Source organism: Bubalus kerabau, chromosome 3, assembly GCF_029407905.1.
Source record: "Bubalus kerabau isolate K-KA32 ecotype Philippines breed swamp buffalo chromosome 3, PCC_UOA_SB_1v2, whole genome shotgun sequence".
Taxonomy (NCBI): Eukaryota; Metazoa; Chordata; class Mammalia; order Artiodactyla; family Bovidae; genus Bubalus; species Bubalus kerabau.
The window spans coordinates 38,254,716-38,274,262 of record NC_073626.1 but is presented as its reverse complement, the minus strand read 5'-3'; the positions used below and the strand labels follow the sequence as shown (position 1 = coordinate 38,274,262).

The 19,547-nt window shown below is 49.7% G+C and overlaps 1 protein-coding gene across 3 annotated transcripts in view; it reads left to right on the top strand.

The window, feature by feature from the left end:
- The window catches only part of DAAM2 (dishevelled associated activator of morphogenesis 2), a 135,615-nt gene that overhangs the window by 103,565 nt on the left and 12,503 nt on the right, over window positions 1-19,547 (top strand). For 2 of the 3 annotated variants that reach the window (XM_055571480.1, XM_055571481.1), the window contains exons 12-18: window positions 2,528-2,586; window positions 2,903-3,087; window positions 3,624-3,923; window positions 8,455-8,562; window positions 10,880-10,906; window positions 11,938-12,044; window positions 13,198-13,282. In XM_055571480.1, the coding sequence (XP_055427455.1) occupies window positions 2,528-2,586; window positions 2,903-3,087; window positions 3,624-3,923; window positions 8,455-8,562; window positions 10,880-10,906; window positions 11,938-12,044; window positions 13,198-13,282 (871 nt within the window). The remainder of the gene's footprint in view (window positions 1-2,527; window positions 2,587-2,902; window positions 3,088-3,623; window positions 3,924-8,454; window positions 8,563-10,879; window positions 10,907-11,937; window positions 12,045-13,197; window positions 13,283-19,547) is intronic. The other variant, XM_055571482.1, reaches the window with a different exon arrangement.

Sequence of the window (19,547 nt, the reverse complement as noted above, 5' to 3'; positions counted from 1 at the left end):
AACATGTATCTATCTATTCTTTTCCAAATTCGTTCCCCATATAGGTTGTTACAGAATACTGAGTGGAGTTCTCTGTGCTATACAGTAAATCCTTGTTGACTGCCTATTTTATATATGGTAGTGTGTAGATGTTAATCCAAAAGACCTAATTTTTCCCCTCATCTTTCCCTTTTGTCAACCTTACGTTTGTTTCTGTGTCTGTGAGTCTGTTTCTGTTTATAAGCTCGTTTGTATCATTTTTTATATTTCACATATAAGTGATATCACATGGTATTTGTCTTTCTCTGCCTGACTTACTTCACTTAGTATGATAATCCCTAGGTCTGTCCATGTTACTATAAATGGCATCATTTCATTCTTTTTTATGGCTGAGTCCTGTTCCATTTTCTATATATACCATATCTTCTTTATCTATTCCTCTGTCGATGGACATTTAGGTTGCTCCATGTCTTGGCTATTATAAATAGTGAAAACAGCTTGATTTTTTATCTTCTGCTTGTTCTTTACACTGTTTAGTGGGGAAGCTTCTCCTCTGCTGAGGATGACAACTCCTCAGGTGCAGTGAACTTTTTGCTGCTTCTTGGACAACAAGAGTCCTAGGCTCACTTTCAGCCACCAATATAGTCAAAGCTGCAAGTAGAAGGGCTAGTCTTAGATGTGAATCAGCATTCTAGATTTGATTCAGCCTTAAATCTCTTTCCTTCCTGGGTTGGAGCTGGAAGCTGCAGTGGGAAGAGTTAGAGAGAGTGTGTGTGTGTGTGTGTGTGTGTGTGAGCGTGATGATTGGCTTCTTTCTCTGTTCCCTTTCTCTTCCAGCCCCTTCTATCCCCTCCTTTCATCTAGCTAACCATTTTCTGACCCCCCACCAGAGGGAGCATGGGGCAGGAAGGAAAAATGGGAAAAGGCCCTGCTTGATCAGGTAACTTAGTGAAGAGGTTTCCTGCTCTCTGGGTTTAGCACATGGATAAAGAGATGATGTATATCCCTGGGGTCTTCAGATGTTCCTTGCTGGGTGCCTCTCACTACAAAACCCTGGTTACTGGCTAAGCCTGTTTTTCCTTTTTCCCTCCAAGCCTGCCTGGTACCATCCCTTCTATCAGACCCTGGTTCAGTGGCTATACAATGCACTGACTCAATGGACATGAGTTTGAGCAAGCTCTGGGAGATGGTGAAGGACAGGGAAGCCTGGCATGCTGCAGTCCATGGGGTCACAAAGAGTCGGACGTGACTGAGGGACTGAACAACAACAGTACACGTAGACTCATGTTGTCAAAGTGTCCACTTTTCTCCCAGGTGCATTTTTTGGATGAGACTTACAACAGCTTCAGCCGAGTTCCTCCATGATGCTCTCTGACTCATGAGCAACCCTCATGCAATCTCTCATACTAACAAATTCTTGGAGTGCCACGGGTGCCAGCCCCCCTCTGGACCTGCCTTGTCTCAGTCCACCATGCCTCCCTCCCAGTAGCAGGGGATGTGGGTCAGACTCTCTGGATGGGTGCAAGGAAGTCACTTCCTCTGGGGGCACTGAAGGAGAGCCTCCCTGTACCCACCCTCCCCAAACCTCCCCACCAAGGGAGGATGGCAATAGCTTGCTCCAGAGAAATCTCTTCGTAAATTATTTCCTCCTTCATACCTTACCCCCTCTTTATTTTATTTTATATTTATTTGTTTATTTGGCTGCTCTGGGACTTAGTTGTGGCATGTGGGATCTAGTTCCCTGACCAGGGATGGAACCCCGGCCCCCTGCATTGAAAGCATGGAGCCTTAACCACCGGACCACCAGGGCAGTCCTTTGTCCTCTGGAGAAGGACACACGTGCATTCACATCCTCTCTTCCCATTTCCTTAACCACTGGACCACTGAGGAAGTCCCTGTTCCCTCTTTGTATCCTTGATCTGGTTGAGGAGGCCAAGAATCATGGATCTGTCTCCTCCATGCTTCCAGATTTACAAAAGGAATGATGATTGGGCTCTCACCTTGAAACTTCACCTCTCATACGTTGATGTATCTGGGTACAGCCCTCATTTAAACCCCACATAATGAGAGTTTGACATGAATAGGGCATATGACTTAGACACCCTCTGCCCACTCACTCTGAGTTGCTGGGGTGAGTGATTTCTCTTGCTGTAACAGACTGGAAGTCTGAACCATGGTAAGGCTGATATTTTGACCTCTCTCAGATGCAAGGACCTACTATTACAAAGGGGTACAAATCATTGTACAACTAGGGGAAACCTGGGACATTGTCCTAGCTTGACAACGAGTTAGCTTCATCTTCTTTATCACAGAGGGGTTGGACTCTAAAGGTGCTTTCACTTTCTCAGCCCACAGAGAGACAGGTGATGAGACCTTGTCAGGGGTGGGACCTGGAAAGACATCTGGAGAGTCAGAACCCTAGCCTCCTAGCTGCACAGATTGGAGATCAGGGCATCAATGGGGGGGACTGGAAGGTGCCATGCCCTCTGGGAAGCTATGAGCCAACAGTCAACAGATCCTTCTCTCAACCCCCTCACCCCAACCTCAGGCTCATCAATGAGAATGAAGTGAAACAGTGGCGAGACCAGGCAGAGAAGTTCCGGAAAGGTGAGGGGCTCTGCCTAAAACCACCACCTGCTCCCCACCCTCCCCTGCCCACCCCAGGATCATCCCATCTCCTACTTTTTTTTTAAGTTTTAAATGTATCATCTTTTTTCTTTCTAAAAAAATTTTTCTTGGCCACATCACAGGGCATGTAGGATCTTAGTTCTCAGACCAGGGATTGAACCCGTGACCCCTGCAGTGGAAGGGTGGAGTCTCAATCATGGGACCACCAGGGAAATCCTTCACCCTTAGGAGAAGAAGGCACACACATTCACGTTCCTTTCTTCTTGTTTCCCCTCCTGTCCCACTTCCACCCTAGAACACGCAGAGCTGGTGAGCAGGCTGGAGAGGAAGGAGCGGGAATGCGAGACCAAGACGCTGGAGAAGGAAGAGATGATGCGGACGCTGAACAAGATGAAGGACAAGCTGGCGCGCGAGTCTCAGGAGCTGCGCCAGGCTCGGGGACAAGTGGCAGAGCTTGTGGCCCAACTCAGTGAAATCTCGGTGCGTGGCCTCTCCTCTCCTTTTGCAGAGTTGAGCTGGGACCTTCAGGTCAGGCGGGGAAAAGTGGGTGTAGGGAGGGACCAAGGAGGAGAGAGAGAGGATCTCAGACCAGGATAGAGGGCACCCTTGTCTGCAAGGTGGGCACCTTTGTGTTAGATGGAAACCATGTTCCTTCCTCCAGGGGAGCAGGAAGCACACCTTGGAAAGCAGAGGGCTGGCTGGGTGTTGGTTCCCTGCCCCACTCACAGCTGGATGCCCTTGTGCAGACCGATCTGTATTATCAGTCTTGCTGTTGCCGGCAATGACTGACTGTCCACTGTCTGTGTTTGACTTGTGGGTGCACCTGTGTGTTCAGGATGTTTAGGTGTCCAGGATGCAGGGCGAGAAAACAGGGCTCAGCTTGTGTGGGAGGTGAGAGCAGACTTTGGGGTCTCGTCTAGAGGGAGAATAGAGTAAGGGAAGGCACAGTGATTAGGGACTTGAAAGGCATCCTCGTTGATGGCTTTGTCTTCCTGATGTCTCTGTTTTCCCCACAGACAGGACCTGTATCTTCCCCACCTCCCCCTGGGGGCCCACTTACCTTGTCTTCCTTGATGACAACCAACGACCTGCCTCCACCCCCGCCCCCTCTTCCGTTCGCCTGCTGCCCCCCACCGCCACCCCCTCCTCTGCCCCCTGGGGGGCCTCCGACTCCCCCCGGCGCCCCACCTTGCTTCAGCATGGGGATGCCCCTCCCCCCAGACCCCTTCCCCAGCAGTGAAGTCCCACTCAGGAAGAAGTGTGTCCCCCAGCCTTCACACCCACTGAAGTCCTTCAACTGGGTCAAGCTGAATGAGGTGAGTAACAAGGAAGATAACTATCGGATCCCTTCTACAGGTCGGGGCAGTCAGCCCATAGATCCGCAGCCTGCTGTTTGCAGATCTCCATGGCGAATGCTTTCTTTGGTAGGGGTAAGGGTAGACACAGTGGATGCAGAAGAGGGGGTTGCAGATGACAGGCTGTCTGTTGGGAAGAGCACAGGGAGGAGATGGTTTGGCCTGTGGTGATGCTCACATTGGCAGAGCCACCTACAAACAGAATATGAGTGTGCTGAGGGTTCCTGGAGTAATGTAGGGCCAGTCAAGGGTGCTTTCTAGACAAGGGCTTGGCTAGAATGTTAAGGATAGGGTTGATTTGAGGAAAAGGGTGGAACATATAGGTGAAGATCTTTGGCCAAGGTCTGGAGAAGGCAATAGCAACCCACTCTAGTACTCTTGCCTGGAAAATCACATGGATGGAGGAACCTGGTGGACTGCAGTCCGTGGGGTCACGACTGAGCGACTTCACTTTCACTTTCATGCATTGGAGAAGGAAATGGCAACCCATTCCAGTGTTCTTGCTTGGAGAATCCCAGGGACGGGGGAGCCTGGTGGGCTGCCGTGTATGGGGTTGCACAGAGTCGGACACGACTGAAGCGATTTAGCAGCAGCAGCAGAGATGATCAAGACCAATGTGTACAAAGGACTGAAATGATGAAGCTATGACAGGCTAACAGGAAAAGGACAATGAAGAGTTTGATGTCAAGGTACAGCCACTTTGGCATCCTTTTAGGGGAACGTGCATGCACTGGCTACTTCTCTAGACTGCTCAGCAGTGAGAGGTCCTTATGAATATTATCCACTAAGAACCTCTCATCCCAGGCTGACATGTGGGACTTGATTCCTCTGTTGGATTCTCATGAGTGTAGAGATGCCCTGGGTCACATTGGACCTCTAGTATTGAAGGCCAGTCCCAGCCTGGTCCAAGCCCTGCTCTGGTTCTGTGCTACGTCCTATTGCAAGGACCAGTGGCTTCATCCTTGAGGTAAATGTTGAGTTAGCCAAAGACTTTGTTTGGGTTTTTCCATATCAACATGGAAAAACCCAAACAAACTTTTTTGCCAACCTAATAAATACAGTAGGTTTCCCTGGTGGCTCAGATGGTAAAGAATCTGCCTGCAATGCAGGAGACCCAGGTTTGATCCCTGGGTCAGGAAGAAACCCTGGAGAGGGGAATGGCTACCCACTGTAGTATTCTTTCCTGGAGAATTCCATGGATAGAGGAGCCTGGTGGGCTACAGTCCATGGGGCCTCAAAGAGTTGGACACAACTGAGCAACTTTCACTTCAGTGACACAAGGGTACTGGCCTCTGTTAGCCTGGCCCATTCACACTGCAAAAACAGTTTGGAACTGGGGCCAGTGAATGCCCTCTGAACTTGTTGTATAGACCAGGGACTAACTCTTGGGGAAATCATTACTCTGAGCTTAAATTAGCTCAAATGGAGACTTAAGTGGGAGGAGACACAGTTTGCTAAGTATATGGTCAGCTATTTGCTAGGTGCCTTCTCTTGGTGGTAGACCAGCTAGCCCATCAGTCTGAGCTGTGCTTTATGTAAAGCTTTCTGTTGTGGTGGGGAGAGGGCTGTGATGGATAATAACAAAAGGTGAGACATAACACTGCCCTGAAAGAGCTTTGGATCTGGCAAATTAGGAAATGTGTCCAAGGAACTACCTTGAGGTCCTGGGGATGGGTTGAAGGAATGGTTCTAACTTCTAACCAAATCAGGTTTGGCTCAAACTAACTGTAGAAATCATTCATTTCGTACCTGTTTGCTCATCTGCGAGATGATCTCTGATTCCTTTTACCTGTGGTCTTGTCATCTAAGTGGAAAGAAAGACAAAGTATGAATATAGCCCATCCATCGCTTCCCGGAGTTCTGCTGTAGAGCCACCTCTAGCAGCTCTTTGAAGCAGCACCGTTAAAGTCTGTGAGAACTGCATCTCACAGTTGTGCGCTGTATTGCTTCTCCGTGGCCTTGAGACCAGCCAGAAAGACCAGCTGCATATGAGCGGGCAAGTGGTTCTGCAGAACCAAAGGCTGTAGACTGTGTAGAAATGTTCGTTGTTCATGATTAGAAGTAGTATTTTTAAGTTGCTATTAAAATAAGAATTTTGCTTTTGCCTCCCACCCTTGCAATTTACAGTTTTGATCATGTAATGAAGGATTGATTAGGCATCTCCACAATTAAGGAAGACAGACAAGGCATCTAATGTTTTTGTGATATTTTCACCTTAAAGAACTTTGTGCTTAGGAGTTTCTCTGGGATCTAGCAATAATAAAGTCTATATCAATTCCTCAGGGACCTAGAGATGGCCAGAGTCTCGATCCTAGACTGGGAAGTCCAGGTTTGATGCAACACGTGTTGAGGAGCTCTTGTAGGGTGTGGGGAGTGGGGGGCTTTGCATCATATTTGTCATCCCAGCCCCAAGCTTTTAATTGCATGACTAAATTCAGGTCATCTCATCATGTGGGCTTTGATTTCCCAATCTGTAACATGTGGGTGATTATGATAACCAGATCAAAAGGTTGTTTTGAGGATTGACTTGATACATGCAAAGTGATTGACACATAGAAAGCCTTTAAAATAAGAATAGCACATGAGTTACTATGAGTGTGACTACCACTCGTGCCATACGTGTGTTCTCTCCTTTAACCCTCACTCCAGCTCCATCAGGTAAACATGAGTGAGACTCAGTTTCCTTTCGTGGGATGGGGGAAGAGAAGAGAACCCCTCTGTTTGCCAGCTGCCCCACTTAGAGGCTGTGTGACCCCAGATGCTCGAGGGAAACATACTTTCTTGAGCAAGATTCCCTGGCTTGTAAAGGGTGTCCCTAGAGGGGCAGAAGTTTCAGGGATCTGGACTGAAAGTGGTGACGTCTTGGCCAGAGCAGTGTGAAGATCAAATTTGAGAATGATTGTGTGATGGGGACGCATTGGGGTGGCGTGGTAGCGTTTAGGATGTGGAAGATGTTAGGAAGAAATGTATGAGTCTCTGGCCCCAGCCCTCAACTCCACCTTCACAGAGGATCCTAGGTTCTCCTGGTAACCACGGGGCAGGGGCAGTGTTTGGGAACCAGCGAGAGGGAGCTGGGTCCTCAGCCTGTTGACTCATGGAAATGTTTCCCGATGCTGACCCGTCCTCCCTGCCTTTCCCGCTCCAGTTCTCCTTCCCATCTCCTCTCTGCCTCCCATGTACCCCATCTGAGAGCCTGGCTCCTCTCCCCGGTCCCCTACCCCACACGTGCTCCTGTACACACACGTGCCCACCCACCCACACACAGAGTGGTTGTTTCTGCCATGAAAAGAATGTGTCTGTGTTGGGTTTGGCCAGTTGCCTGCATCCCTTGCTGCTCCGAGCTTCCCAGCCCGGCATTCCACAAGAGGGTCCCTGGCCTTAGGAAGGCCGCAGGAATGTCCCCACGTCCCCCCTCCCGCCCTGGCCTTGCCTCCCCTTTGCAGAGTTTAAGAAAATAAAAGTGAGTGAAAGGTATGTTTCTCTCTCAGAGCCTTGCCTGAGGGGTGATGGAGAGAGGAGGCAGCAGTGGCATTAGGAAGGTTCCTGGCTGCCCCGCAGGCATTTGTCCACTTTCTGGGAATCTGGGCAAGTGGGAGGAAGACCCCTGGGAGAGAAGACGACCATCTCAGACACAGGAAATGCAGAGAGAGGTGGGGGAGGTTCTGCTTTAAAGGGTAGCAAAGCTCGGGGAGAGGCGAGGGGTCCTGGGCGGGGGCCTCTTGTCTTGGCTTCTAAGCCATTATTGGGATGTTGCAAGACCACTAGGGCATTCCCGGCATGGGTACCAGATCTTGTCCAGAACCCATGGAGTGGGGTTCAGTGCAAGGATCCTACCCAGAGGTGGACATTGCCTCAGCTGAGAGACCTTGGAATATAACCCTGAGGCCATTCCAGTCTCGAGGCATGAGACAGCCTCTGACCATCAGGAACTCGTGGCAGAGTCTTGCTGGCCGGGTCAGTCACTAGCGGGGCCAGGATGGCCCGGCCTCTGCCATTTGTCCACTTTCTGGGAATCTGGCAAGTGGGAGGAAGACCCCCTGGGAGAGAAGACGACCGTCTCAGACACAGGAAATGCAGGCAGCCCTGGGGACTTGAGGATCCCCGAGTATGTGGGGGCACTCTTCCTGCCACCACTGCAGCCACCCCGACCTTGCGGGGAGACGTCCTCTGAGAACACTGGCTTGGTTTTTTTCTGGAAGGAGTTTCATAGCCCTCTTTCATGCTTGCCCACCCGTCACTCCAGTGCTACCGTTGATTTCTGGGGTGCACTGACATATGGCCCCAGGTGAAGAGGAGGAGTGGTCTCTCGTCTCTCCCCTGGAGCGGAGTGTTGAAGGTGGGGCGCGGGGAGGAATCACCCCCTTCTGAAGGCCTGGGAGCCTGGCTGCCGGCATCTGTGTACCTGGAGGACAGGCGGGCTCGGGGGGCACCAGCATCTCTATCACGAAGGAGCCGAGTCAACCACGGCTTCCTCCCTCCCCGTGAATCTTAGGAACGTGTCCCTGGCACCATATGGAATGAGATTGATGACATGCAGGTGTTTCGGATTCTAGACCTCGAGGACTTTGAAAAAATGTTTTCAGCTTATCAGAGGCATCAGGTAAGACCCTGCCCGCTCTGGTGTCTTGAGTCTTGACCTCCAGTCATGACTTGACGCCACCCCTTGAACTCGACCCTCAGCCCCTCCTTGCCTCTCTTCCTCCCTCCCACATACACTGACTGATTTTATTCTTTATCAGGTACCATGTTCTTTCTGGGACATGAATTGGGGGGGAGGGGTGCGGTGCACAGGGGAAGCATCCCACTGTATTAGTTTGTATTTGCCCATCACGGGATGACGTAATATGATGTCCGTTTCTCTCCTTGGTCTTGGAGCCCTGGAAGTGGAGTAGCAGGGCCAGGCCACTGTGGACCTTATTCTTTTTCTGGCCCGGGACCTAGGAATTATACCTTCAAGGCATGATCACTTTTCAACCGCTTTTTCCACTCTGATCTCATATCCTGACACTTCCATGAGTGGAGCAGAGAATGTTGTATCAAGGACGGTGGTGCTGCTCCAGGTCACACTGAGGGGTTGAAGCTGGGCGGGGCAGGCCAGGAGAGGCCCTGGGCTTTGCTCTGAGGATGCTGTGCAGAGGTGGACCAGCAAGCCTGCTCTTCCCGAGGCAGGACGGAGTGGGGTGGACAGCAGGATGCAGGGCCAACCCAAGGCGGTAACTGCCAGGATGACCACAAATGCCGATTCTTCCATCTCACCCTCCATGAGTACGAGGGCCCAGGAATCTGCACAGCAGAGCTGGGGCCTTCCTCAGAGGTCCAGTGTGGGAAGAGGCCTCAGAGCCTCTGCTTTCGCTCTGGCCCTCCTCCCAGGGCTTGTTTATTCTCTGGGCTGTGATGTCTTCTTCCGTGTTTTCTCCACTGAGTCTGGGGTTCCAACCCCAAGGACATCCCCTAGTGCCTGTGAGAAGGCTTTGAGCCCTCCTGGGTCTGCATGTCTCGGCCGATCTCCCCATTGCTTTCTGCCAAGCCCGGAGCTGTGGGTGACCCCTCCTAAGGGCAGACAGGATCGAGGGCACAGTGACAGCTCCGGGGCAGGGAGTGGGGACTAGCCGATAGCCAAAGGGCTGCGGTGGGGGTGGGGCTCTGGCCCTGCCTTAGGGTTCTAGAAAAACCCAATGGTTGTTTGCTTAGCTTAAATGTAGGTGCTCAGGGTGTCTGATTCTGTACCCCTAGTCCAGGAAGCACTTTTGGCCCCATGGACATGTCTGCCTGGCATGGTCCAAGCAGCCACTGTGGCCCGACTGGAGCCGGAAGAGGTTCTTTGGGGCATTTGCTGCTCCTGTGATCAGTGCTCCGGAGTGGGCACCAGGAAGGGATGCAGAGGATGTGCGGCGGGTGGCGGAGGATCAGGCCTGGCCTCCCTGTATTTTGAGCGTCTTCCTCCAGGCCAGGGTTCCAGCCTTGCCTGCCCAGTCTCCAAGGTCCAAGGGGTAGGACCAGGGTGGGGTCCAGTAGGGAAGGCGGGACTCTGGGGTTTAGGACAAGCGGGGCCTGCCCCCACCCTACCCCCAGTTTGGGGATGGGGAAGAGTTAAGATGGACAGTGCCCTGCTCTTTCTCCTCTGAGCCCACTCAGTCTATCACCCCATTTCAGAGCTGGGCTCACCCAGAGGACTATCACTCTGCAGGTCACCCGGACTCTGGGGGATTAAATTCACAGCCACAGAGCTGGAGAGATCCCAGAGGCTGCATTGCCTCTTTGGCCTCCTATTTCTGTCTTGAGGTCTTGGGCATGTGGGACAGGGACCGTCCTGTGCCCTTTGCCAGTCGTGAGTTGGTGACTTCAACCCCACCCAGGTCGGGAAGGGAGAACCAGGTGTGAGCTCTGCCCCCTCCACTTCCTTGGAAATCAAAGACAGACAGGGGGCAGAGGGCAAGGGACAAAGTTCATGGATGTCTGCTTTCCTGTCTCCACAAATGCGACATGCACGTGCTTTCAGCTCAAGTTCAGTTGTGGTTGTGTCTACTCCCCTGTTTTGGAAGAGTGAAGTCATGCAGGGGTACTGGGATGCTCTATGTAGGAGAGGGAAGAAGTGCAGTCAAAGCCTGGGGTGGGGCAGCTTGGGGGCCTGTCCAACCAGGAAGTGGTGGTCTCCCTGGGCACGGGGCACACAAATGAGGCTGCCTGTCCTCCGCTTGGTCTGGCTTCTTTGTGAGTGCATGTCTGCTGGAAGCAGTTCCTGTTTGGTGCTCCCTGCAGTCTCCATCTCCAACCGTGGGGGTCTCCCTTGGGGTGGGGCAGACAGAGTAGATGCTAAGGGGTCCCCGTTCCTTTCCTACTACTCTTGGGTCCCTAAACCTCTTGGCTAACGTTGTGCATGTTTGATTCTCTATTGGCTGTGGCTGCTACCTGCCTAGGAGCTGATAACTAATCCTTCCCAGCAGGTGAGTCACTCTTGGGGCTCTGGACGCTATAACTCTTAACCACTGTCCTGGGCTGCTGCCCTATACTGGGCTCAAAAGAGGGGGCTTGTCAATTCTACCTTCTGCCTTATTACTCATCTTAACGGGGTGGCATCAGGTTGGGTCCCCAAAGAAAAAGTGGAAATGTAGGGAAAGGAGCTAATGCAAACAGACCCCTACCACAAGGGAGGTAAACGTCTACAGAAGCGAGGAGGAAGCTTCTAGGTCTGTTGTCTTACCCACCAGGCCCAAGGCAAGGCCGTCCTATAAGACTGCACAGGTTGGGCACTGCACAATTCCAGGGGCACATTTCACAAAGGCAGTGATGTGGGTGGCAGCCCCTGGAGCATGTGCATGGAAGGACCTCCCAGTGGAGGAGCCAGCCTCCTGTCTACCTCATCAGGGGCCAAGAGAAGGCAAGAAGGGGGGGTCTTTGATTTCTTAGGAATTGCCTGCTAGAACCCCAGAGGAGAGAACTTTGCAAGGAATAGTGCCTCAGTTTCCCCACCTCTGAACTTGTGGATGCTCTCCACCCTGGGCACCTTGGGCAGCACCCAAAGTCCTCAGGGGTCCAGGAACTGTGGCCCTCTGGGGACTTGGAGCCAACTTCTCACCATAAGATTGGGGGGTGGGGGGGAGGCTCTCTGGGCAGGGTGGGGGGAGTGGGGGTTGATTGGGATGTGGCATGGATCAAATCCCACTGCCCACAGCCATAGGGGTCAGTCACTCCCCCTCTAGCCTGCCCAGAGAAGGCAATGTCTGAAAAGAGGTCTTCTCATTGCTCCCAACCCCTTCTAGCCCAGGCTAAAGTCCCAGAGCCTCGAATTAGAGTCAGATATTAACCACCCTCCTTTCTCCCCAGTCTTGTTCTTTTGCTTTCTTTCTTCTGCTCACACCAGGAGCATTCTCTGGTTGGCACGGGGGTGGCTCATGGGCTGGGATTGGGCGGTGGGCAGGAAGAGGACTGGGGGAAACACACACCTCACCCTTGCCACTTGGCTTGTCGGTTGCAGAAAGAGCTGGGTTCCACCGAGGACATCCACCTGGCCTCACGCAAGGTCAAAGAGCTGTCTGTCATTGATGGCCGGAGGGCACAGAACTGCATCATCCTTCTCTCTAAGTAGGTGCCCACCCTGCCTCTGCAGCCCTGCTCGAGGGAAGGTTGTGGGTGGGAAGGACGAGCCCCCAGAGAGTGGCAGCCCGGGCTGGGTCTAGAGAGGAAGATGAGGGAGCTGAGTGCCTGGGGAGAGAGGGACTGGCAGACAGATGGGGTGGTAGTGACCTCTGGGCTCCCCCCATCTCCCAGCCATCCCCTGGGAATGGCAGGGCGCCCCTGATCCAAGCATCCTCTCCTGGGAGCCCCCGCGGAGCAGCAGTGCAGACTCTGCAGACAGGAAACTGCCCCAGTCACGAGGCCCCTGACCTGCCTGGTCAGCGTCTGGCAGTGGCATTGCTCTAAGCCCGCAGAGGGCCCCGCTTGGCTTAGGCCACAGAGCAGCATGATGTCAGCCCCCAAGCATTTCCCTCGGCTGCAGAACAAACAGGGCAGTATCTGGGCTAACAGCCTAGCTTCTGTGCGGGGGCCTCCCGCCTGAGCTGGGGTCAGAGGGCACCACCTCCCTTACTATTCTTAGTGCTGCCCTAGGACATCCATCCCCGCTTTCCTCCCACAGGGCCCCAGGGCTGGGTGTCTCCCCCCTCAATGGCAAGGGAGACTTCTGCTTCCCCAGGGCTCCCGATGGGTGTGCATCCGGAGGGCTGTGTGGATATGTGTGTGTGTGTTTGTGTGTGCGCGTGCAGGGGTTGCTTCTCCCTCTCCCAGTGCTGGAACGGCTGTGTGGGAGCCGAGGGGCAGCTGTTCTGTCTTGAAGGAAGCAGGGGCCTGCCCCCTTAATGGCCTGCCCATGTTCCCATCCTCCCGTGGAGACGCTGCGGGTATTTCAGGCACGAGAAGGAGGATCAGAACTCTTTGTCCTGTCTCAGTCTACACTGAAGGTGGCCCTCTTCCTCCCAAACATCCCCATCAGTGAGGATGGAGACTCAAGCAAGAGACCAGAGTACTCATGTCTCTGTTTAGGAACTAAAATATCTCAGGCTCATGTTATAGAGGGAGCCGGGTGAGTTTAGTGTCAAAGGTTTTACCTTGCAGGGAGTGCTCTCAAAGGTAAAGGAGAGAGAGAAGGCCCCGGCTCTGGCTTCAGAAGGAGGAGGCCTGGGGTCTGTCCTGGGCAGAGGGGTCAGGCCAGGCTGCTCAGGGTGGGGTTTTGCCATAGGTTGAAGCTGTCCAATGAGGAGATCCGGCAGGCCATCTTGAGGATGGATGAACAGGAGGACCTCGCTAAGGACATGCTGGAGCAGGTGAGGCCCCTGAAACTAGGGGGCAGCTGTATCCCTTCCCGACAGCCCCCAGGGAGGCTGAAACTCTTAGGTGAAGGAGAAGTCAGGCTGGAGGAGCAAGGGAGAGGTTCATAGAAACTTCCCTGGATCAATGTCTCTGAGAGGAGACCAGAACAGACTACATCTTTTCAGGGGCTTGAGGCCCCTAGAAAGGAAACATAAGGAGTGATTCCCCCGTGAGTCTCAGGGCAAAGACAGTGGCTGCAGCCACGTGCTGCTGAGGGCTTCCCTCATGGCTCAGCAGGTGAAGAGCCCACCTGAAATGTAGGAGACACGGGTTAGCGTCTCTTCCTCATCAGTCTGCTGTGTCCTTCAAGAGAAACCCAGAAACTACCAAACAAAGCCACAATTATTTGGACATTAAAATTAAGAACTCTATTGAGCAAAAGGCACTATTACCAGAGTGAAAAGGCAAGCCAAGCTTTAGATCTTTGCATTATGTATAGATCACAAAAATCTCATATTCAGAACAGAGGACTTTAAAAATCAGTGAGAAAAATGACAAACAACCTAAAAATGAGCAAAAGATTCGAATAGGTACTTCATAAAAGAGAATCTCCAAATGGTTCAATACCATCACTCATCAGAGAAAATATGGTAAAAGATGTTCAATACTATTCAGTTCACTTCAGTCGCTCAGTTGTGTCCGACTTTTTGCAACCCCATGAATCGCAGCACGCCAGGCCTCCCTGTCCATCACCAACTCCCGGAGTTCACTCAGACTCACGTCTATCGAGTCAGTGATGCCATCCAGCCATCTCATCCTCTGTCGTCCCCTTCTCCTCCTGCCCCCAATCCCTCCCAGCATCAGAGTCTTTTCCAGTGAGTCAACTCTTCGCATGAGGTGGCCAAAGTACTGGAGTTTCAGCTTTAGCATCATTCCTTCCAAAGAAATCCCAGGGCTGATGTCCTTCAGAATGGACTGGTTGGATCTCCTTGCAGTCCAAGGGACTCTCAAGAGTCTTCTCCAACACCACAGTTCAAAAGCATCAATTCTTCGGCACTCAGCCTTCTTCACAGTCCAACTCTCACATCCATACATGACCACAGGAAAAACTATAGCCTTGACTAGATGGACCTTTGTTGGCAAAGTAATGTCTCTGCTTTTGAATATGCTATCTAGGTTGGTCATAACTTTCCTTCCAAGGAGTAAGCGTCTTTTAATTTCATGGCTGCAGTCACCATCTGCAGTGATTTTGGAGCCCAGAAAAATAAAGTCTGACACTGTTTCCACTGTTTCCCCATCTATTTCCCATGAAGTGATGGAACCAGATGCCATGATCTTCATTTTCTGAATGTTGAGTTTTAAGCCAACTTTTTGACTCTCCTCTTTCACTTTCATCAAGAGGCTTTTTAGTTCCTCTTCACTTTCTGTCATAAGGGTGGTGTCATCTGCATATCTGAGGTTATTGATATTTCTCCCAGCAATCTTGATTCCAGCTTGTGCTTCTTCCAGCCCAGCATTTCTCATGATGTACTCTGCGTATAAGTTAAATACGCAGGGTGACAATATACAGCCTTGACGTACTCCTTTTCCTATTTGGAACCAGTCTGTTGTTCCATGTCCAGTTCTAACTGTTGCCTCCTGACCTGCATACAGATTTCTCAAGAGGCAGGTCAGGTGGTCTGGTATTCCCATCTCTTTCAGAATTTTCCACAGTTTATTGTGATCCACACAGTCAAAGGCTTTGGCATAGTCAATAAAGCAGAAATAGATGTTTTTCTGGAACTCTCTTGCTTTTTCGATGATCCAGGAGATGTTGGCAATTTGATCTCTGGTTCCTCTGCCTTTTCTAAAACCAGCTTGAACATCTGGAAGTTCACGGTTCACATATTGCTAAAGCATGGCTTGGAGAATTTTGAGCATTACTTTACTAGCATGTGAGATGAGTGCAATTGTGCAGTAGTTTGAGCATTCTTTGGCATTGCCTTTCTTTGGGACAGAATGTAGTCCACTGGAGAAGGGAATGGCAAACCACTTCAGTATTCTTGCCTTGAGAACCCCATGAACAGTATGAAAAGGCAAAATGATAGGATACTGAAAGAGGAACTCCCCAGGTCAGTAGGTGCCCAATATGCTACTGGAGATCAGTGGAGAAATAACTCCAGAAAGAATGAAGGGATGGAGCCAAAGCAAAAACAATACCCAGTTGTGGATGTGACTGGTGATAGAAGCAAGGTCCGATGCTGTAAAGAGTAATATTGCATAGGAACCTGGAATGTCAGGTCCATGAATCAAGGCAAATTGGAAGTGGTCAAACAAGAGATGGCAAGAGTGAAAGTTGACATTCTAGGAATCAGTGAACTAAAATGGACTGGAATGGGTGAATTTAACTCAGATGACCATTATATCTACTACTGTGGGCAGGAATCCTTCAGAAGAAATGGAGTAGCCATCATGGTCAACAAAAGAGTTCGAAATGCAGTACTCGGATGCAATCTCAAAAACGACAGAATGATCTCTATTCGTTTCCAAGGCAAACCATTCAGTATCACAGTAATCCAAGTCTATGCCCCAACCAGTAATGCTGAAGAAGCTGAAGTTGAACAGTTCTATGAAGACCTACAAGACCTTTTAGAACTAACACCCAAAAAAGATGTCCTTTTCATTATAGGGGACTGGAATGCAAAAGTAGGAAGTCAAGAAACACCTGGAGTAATAGGCAAATTTGGCCTTGGAATACGGAATGAAGCAGGGCAAAGACTTTAGAGTTTTGCCAAGAAAATACACTGGTCATAGCAAACACCCTCTTCCAACAACACAAGAGAAGACTCGACACATGGACATCACCAGATGGTCAACACCGAAATCAGATTGATTATATTCTTTGCAGCCAAAGATGGAGCAGCTCTATACAGTCAACAAAAACAAGACCAGGAGCTGACTGTGGCTCAGACCATGAACTCCTTATTGCCAAATTCAGACTTAAATTGAAGAAAGTAGGGAAAACCACTAGACCATTCAGGTATGACCTAAATCAAATCCCTTATGATTATACAGTGGAAGTGAGAAATAGATTTAAGGGCCTAGATCTGATAGATAGAGTGCCTGATGAACTGTGGAATGAGGTTCGTGACATGGTACAGGAGACAGGGACCAAGACCATCCCCCTGGAAAAGAAATGCAAAAAAAGCAAAATGGCTGTCTGGGGAGGCCTTACAAATAGCTGTGAAAAGAAGAGAAGCGAAAAGCAAAGGAGAAAAGGAAAAATATAAGCATCTGAATGCAGAGTTCCAAAAAATAACAAGAAGAGATAAGAAAGCCTTCCTCAGCAATCAAGGCAAAGAAATAGAGGAAAACAACAGAATGGGAAAGACTAGGGATGGGATCTCTTCAAGAAAATTAGAGATACCAAGGGAACATTTCATGCAAAGATGGGCTCGATAAAGGACAGAAATGGTATGGACCTAACAGAAGCAGAAGATATTAAGAAGAGGTGGCAAGAATACACAGAAGAACTGTACAAAAAGATCTTCATGACCCAGATAATCACGATGGTGTGATCACTCACCTAGAGCCAGACATCCTGGAATGTGAAGTCAAGTGGGCCTTAGAAAGCATGACTATAAACAAACCTAGTGGAGGTGATGGAATCCCAGTTGAGCTCTTTCAAATCCTGAAAGATGATGCTGTGAAAGTGCTGCAACCAATATGCCAGCAAATTTGGAAAACTCAGCAGTGACCACAGGACTGGAAAAGGTCAGTTTTCATTCCAATCCCAAAGAAAGGCAATGCCAAAGAATGCTCAATACTATTAGTCATCAGAGAAACACAGTAAGTCACAGTGAGGGCAAACCAGCCACCCGCTTAAACAGCTGTAACTGAAAAGGCCAACAGTGTGAGCTGTTGGCAAGGATGTGAAGCAACTGGAACTCTCATTTGGTAAAACCATTTTGGAAACTGATTTAGCAGCACACACACCTATTCTATTTCCCAGAAATCCCACTGGGTATAAATACTGACTATAGGAATATTTATAACTATTTATAAAACCCTCAAACTGTGAAGGGCCCAACTGTCCATCAGTAGGAAAGTGAATAGATTGTTATATATTCCCACAATAGAATAATGGTCAGCAGTGAATGGGCTTTCCTGGAAGCTCAGATGGTAAAGAATCTGCCGCCAATGCAGGAGTCCTGGGTTCAATCCCTGGGTCAGGAAGATCTGCAGAAGGGAATGCAACCCACTCCAGCATTCTTGCCTGGGAAATCCCATGGACAGAGGAGCCTGGTGGGCTACAGTCCATGGGGTCAACAAAGAGTCAAACACAACTGAGTAACACTTTCACTTTTCACTTTCGTCAATGAATAAAAAATGAATTACTAATACCTAAATGTGAATGAGTCTCAGACATTCTGTTAAGTGAAAGAAACCAGACCCCAGAAAGAGCACACAGCATCATTTATTCAAGAATAGCCGAATTTGGGACCTCCCTGGTGGTCTGGTGGTTAAGACTCTGCACTTCCATTGCAGGGGGAAACAGGGTCAATCCCTGATCAGGGAACTAAGATCCCACATGCTGTGTAGCATGGCCAAAAAAAAAAAAAGCTAAATTTGATCTAAGGTGATAGAATTCAGTTAGAGGCTATACTGGAGGAAGAGGTGGCTTTGCTTATTAAAGTAGCACAAGGGAACTTTGCAGGGGATGAAAATCTTCTGTATCTTAATCTGGATGGTTCAATTCGTGGATTTGTTGTTGTTGTTCAGTCACTAAGTCGTGTTCGACTCTTTGCAACCCCATGGACTGCAACATGCCAGTCTTCCTTGCCCTTCACTATCTCCTGGAGTTTGTTCAAACTCATGTCCATTGAGTCAGTGATGCCATCCAACCATCTCATCCTCTGTTGCCCCCTTCTCCTTCTGCCCTCAGTCTTTCCCAGCATCAGGGTCTTTTCCAATGAGTCAGTTCTTCCCATCAGGTGGCCAAGAATTAAAGCTTCAGCATCAGTCCTTCCAATGAATATTCAGGGTTTATTTGCTTTAAGATTGACTGATTTGATCTCCTTGCTGTCCATGGGACTCTCAAGATAGTTTTATCAAAATTAACTGAGTTGTACATTTAAAATGGATGCATTTTATTTTATGTAAATTATACCTCAATAAATTGATGGAGAAGACTCTTGAGAGTCCCTTGGACTGCAAGGAGATTCAATCAGTGTCGCGCTCTCTCTCAAATTCTGGCTGAGTCTCCATCTGGAGCGCGGAACCTGCCATGCTTACTAATTATGCCTGGCCTTGGGCGCCACCTGCCAGGGTCCAGCCCCAGCTGATCCAGGGTATTCGAAGGAGAGACAGCATAGGTGACCTATTTATTTAAATATTTATCAAAGATATAAAGAGTAATAGAATGAGGATAGCTCAGTAGGAAAATTCAGTGGAGAAAAGAGGCTGAGTAGCTTGGTTTACGTGGGAGACCAATAAAACTTCAAGACAAGAAGTTTGCACCACTTACGTAGGCTGCAGGCGTCCTTCCGTTCTCCCGAAGGAGAGGAGACACTGAGGCCTCCCCGGTCGGATCTTAGAAGCCCAGGCATAATTAGTAAGCATGGTGGGTTCTGCGCTCCAGATGGAGACTCAGCCAGAATTTGAGAGAGAGAGTGACATGGGGAGACCAAGTTTCGGTGAACAAGGCCCATACTTTATTTTTCAAAGTAGTTTTTATACCTTAAGTTATGCATAGAGGATAATGGGGGAAGGGGTGGAGTCATGCAAGGACAGCAGTTCCTGATCCTAATCGAAGCCAGGCTTTCAAACTTATCATATGCAAAAGTTTAGGTGATTTACATCATCTTCTGGCCTGGAGTCCTGTTAACATTTTAAGAAACTTATTGTTCTCTAAAGGTGATTATTCTCAAGTCAGGCGCCAGCCTCCAAAAAGCATTGGATAAAGTTGTATTCCTATAGGGCAAAGGTGAGGTGGGCTCAATCAAGAAAAGAATTAACTCAAGGGTCCAAGGTTACAAACATTGAGGCTACTACTTACATTTCTATACACCCATTATATCAATCAATACACTGCCAAGGACACAGTAGGTAAGGAGTATGGAGACTTAGCAGCAAACATTGGCCCAATAAGTGAAAAACCCTTCACCAAGACAATTTCTAATCAATCTTTTGACTACTCAAAGGAATCTGTGTTTAGACAGTTTAGAACATCTCCTGCCTTTCACAGTTGGGAGGCTCTGAACAATCACATGTGGCCAGAAAAACCTATTCAGGCAGGCT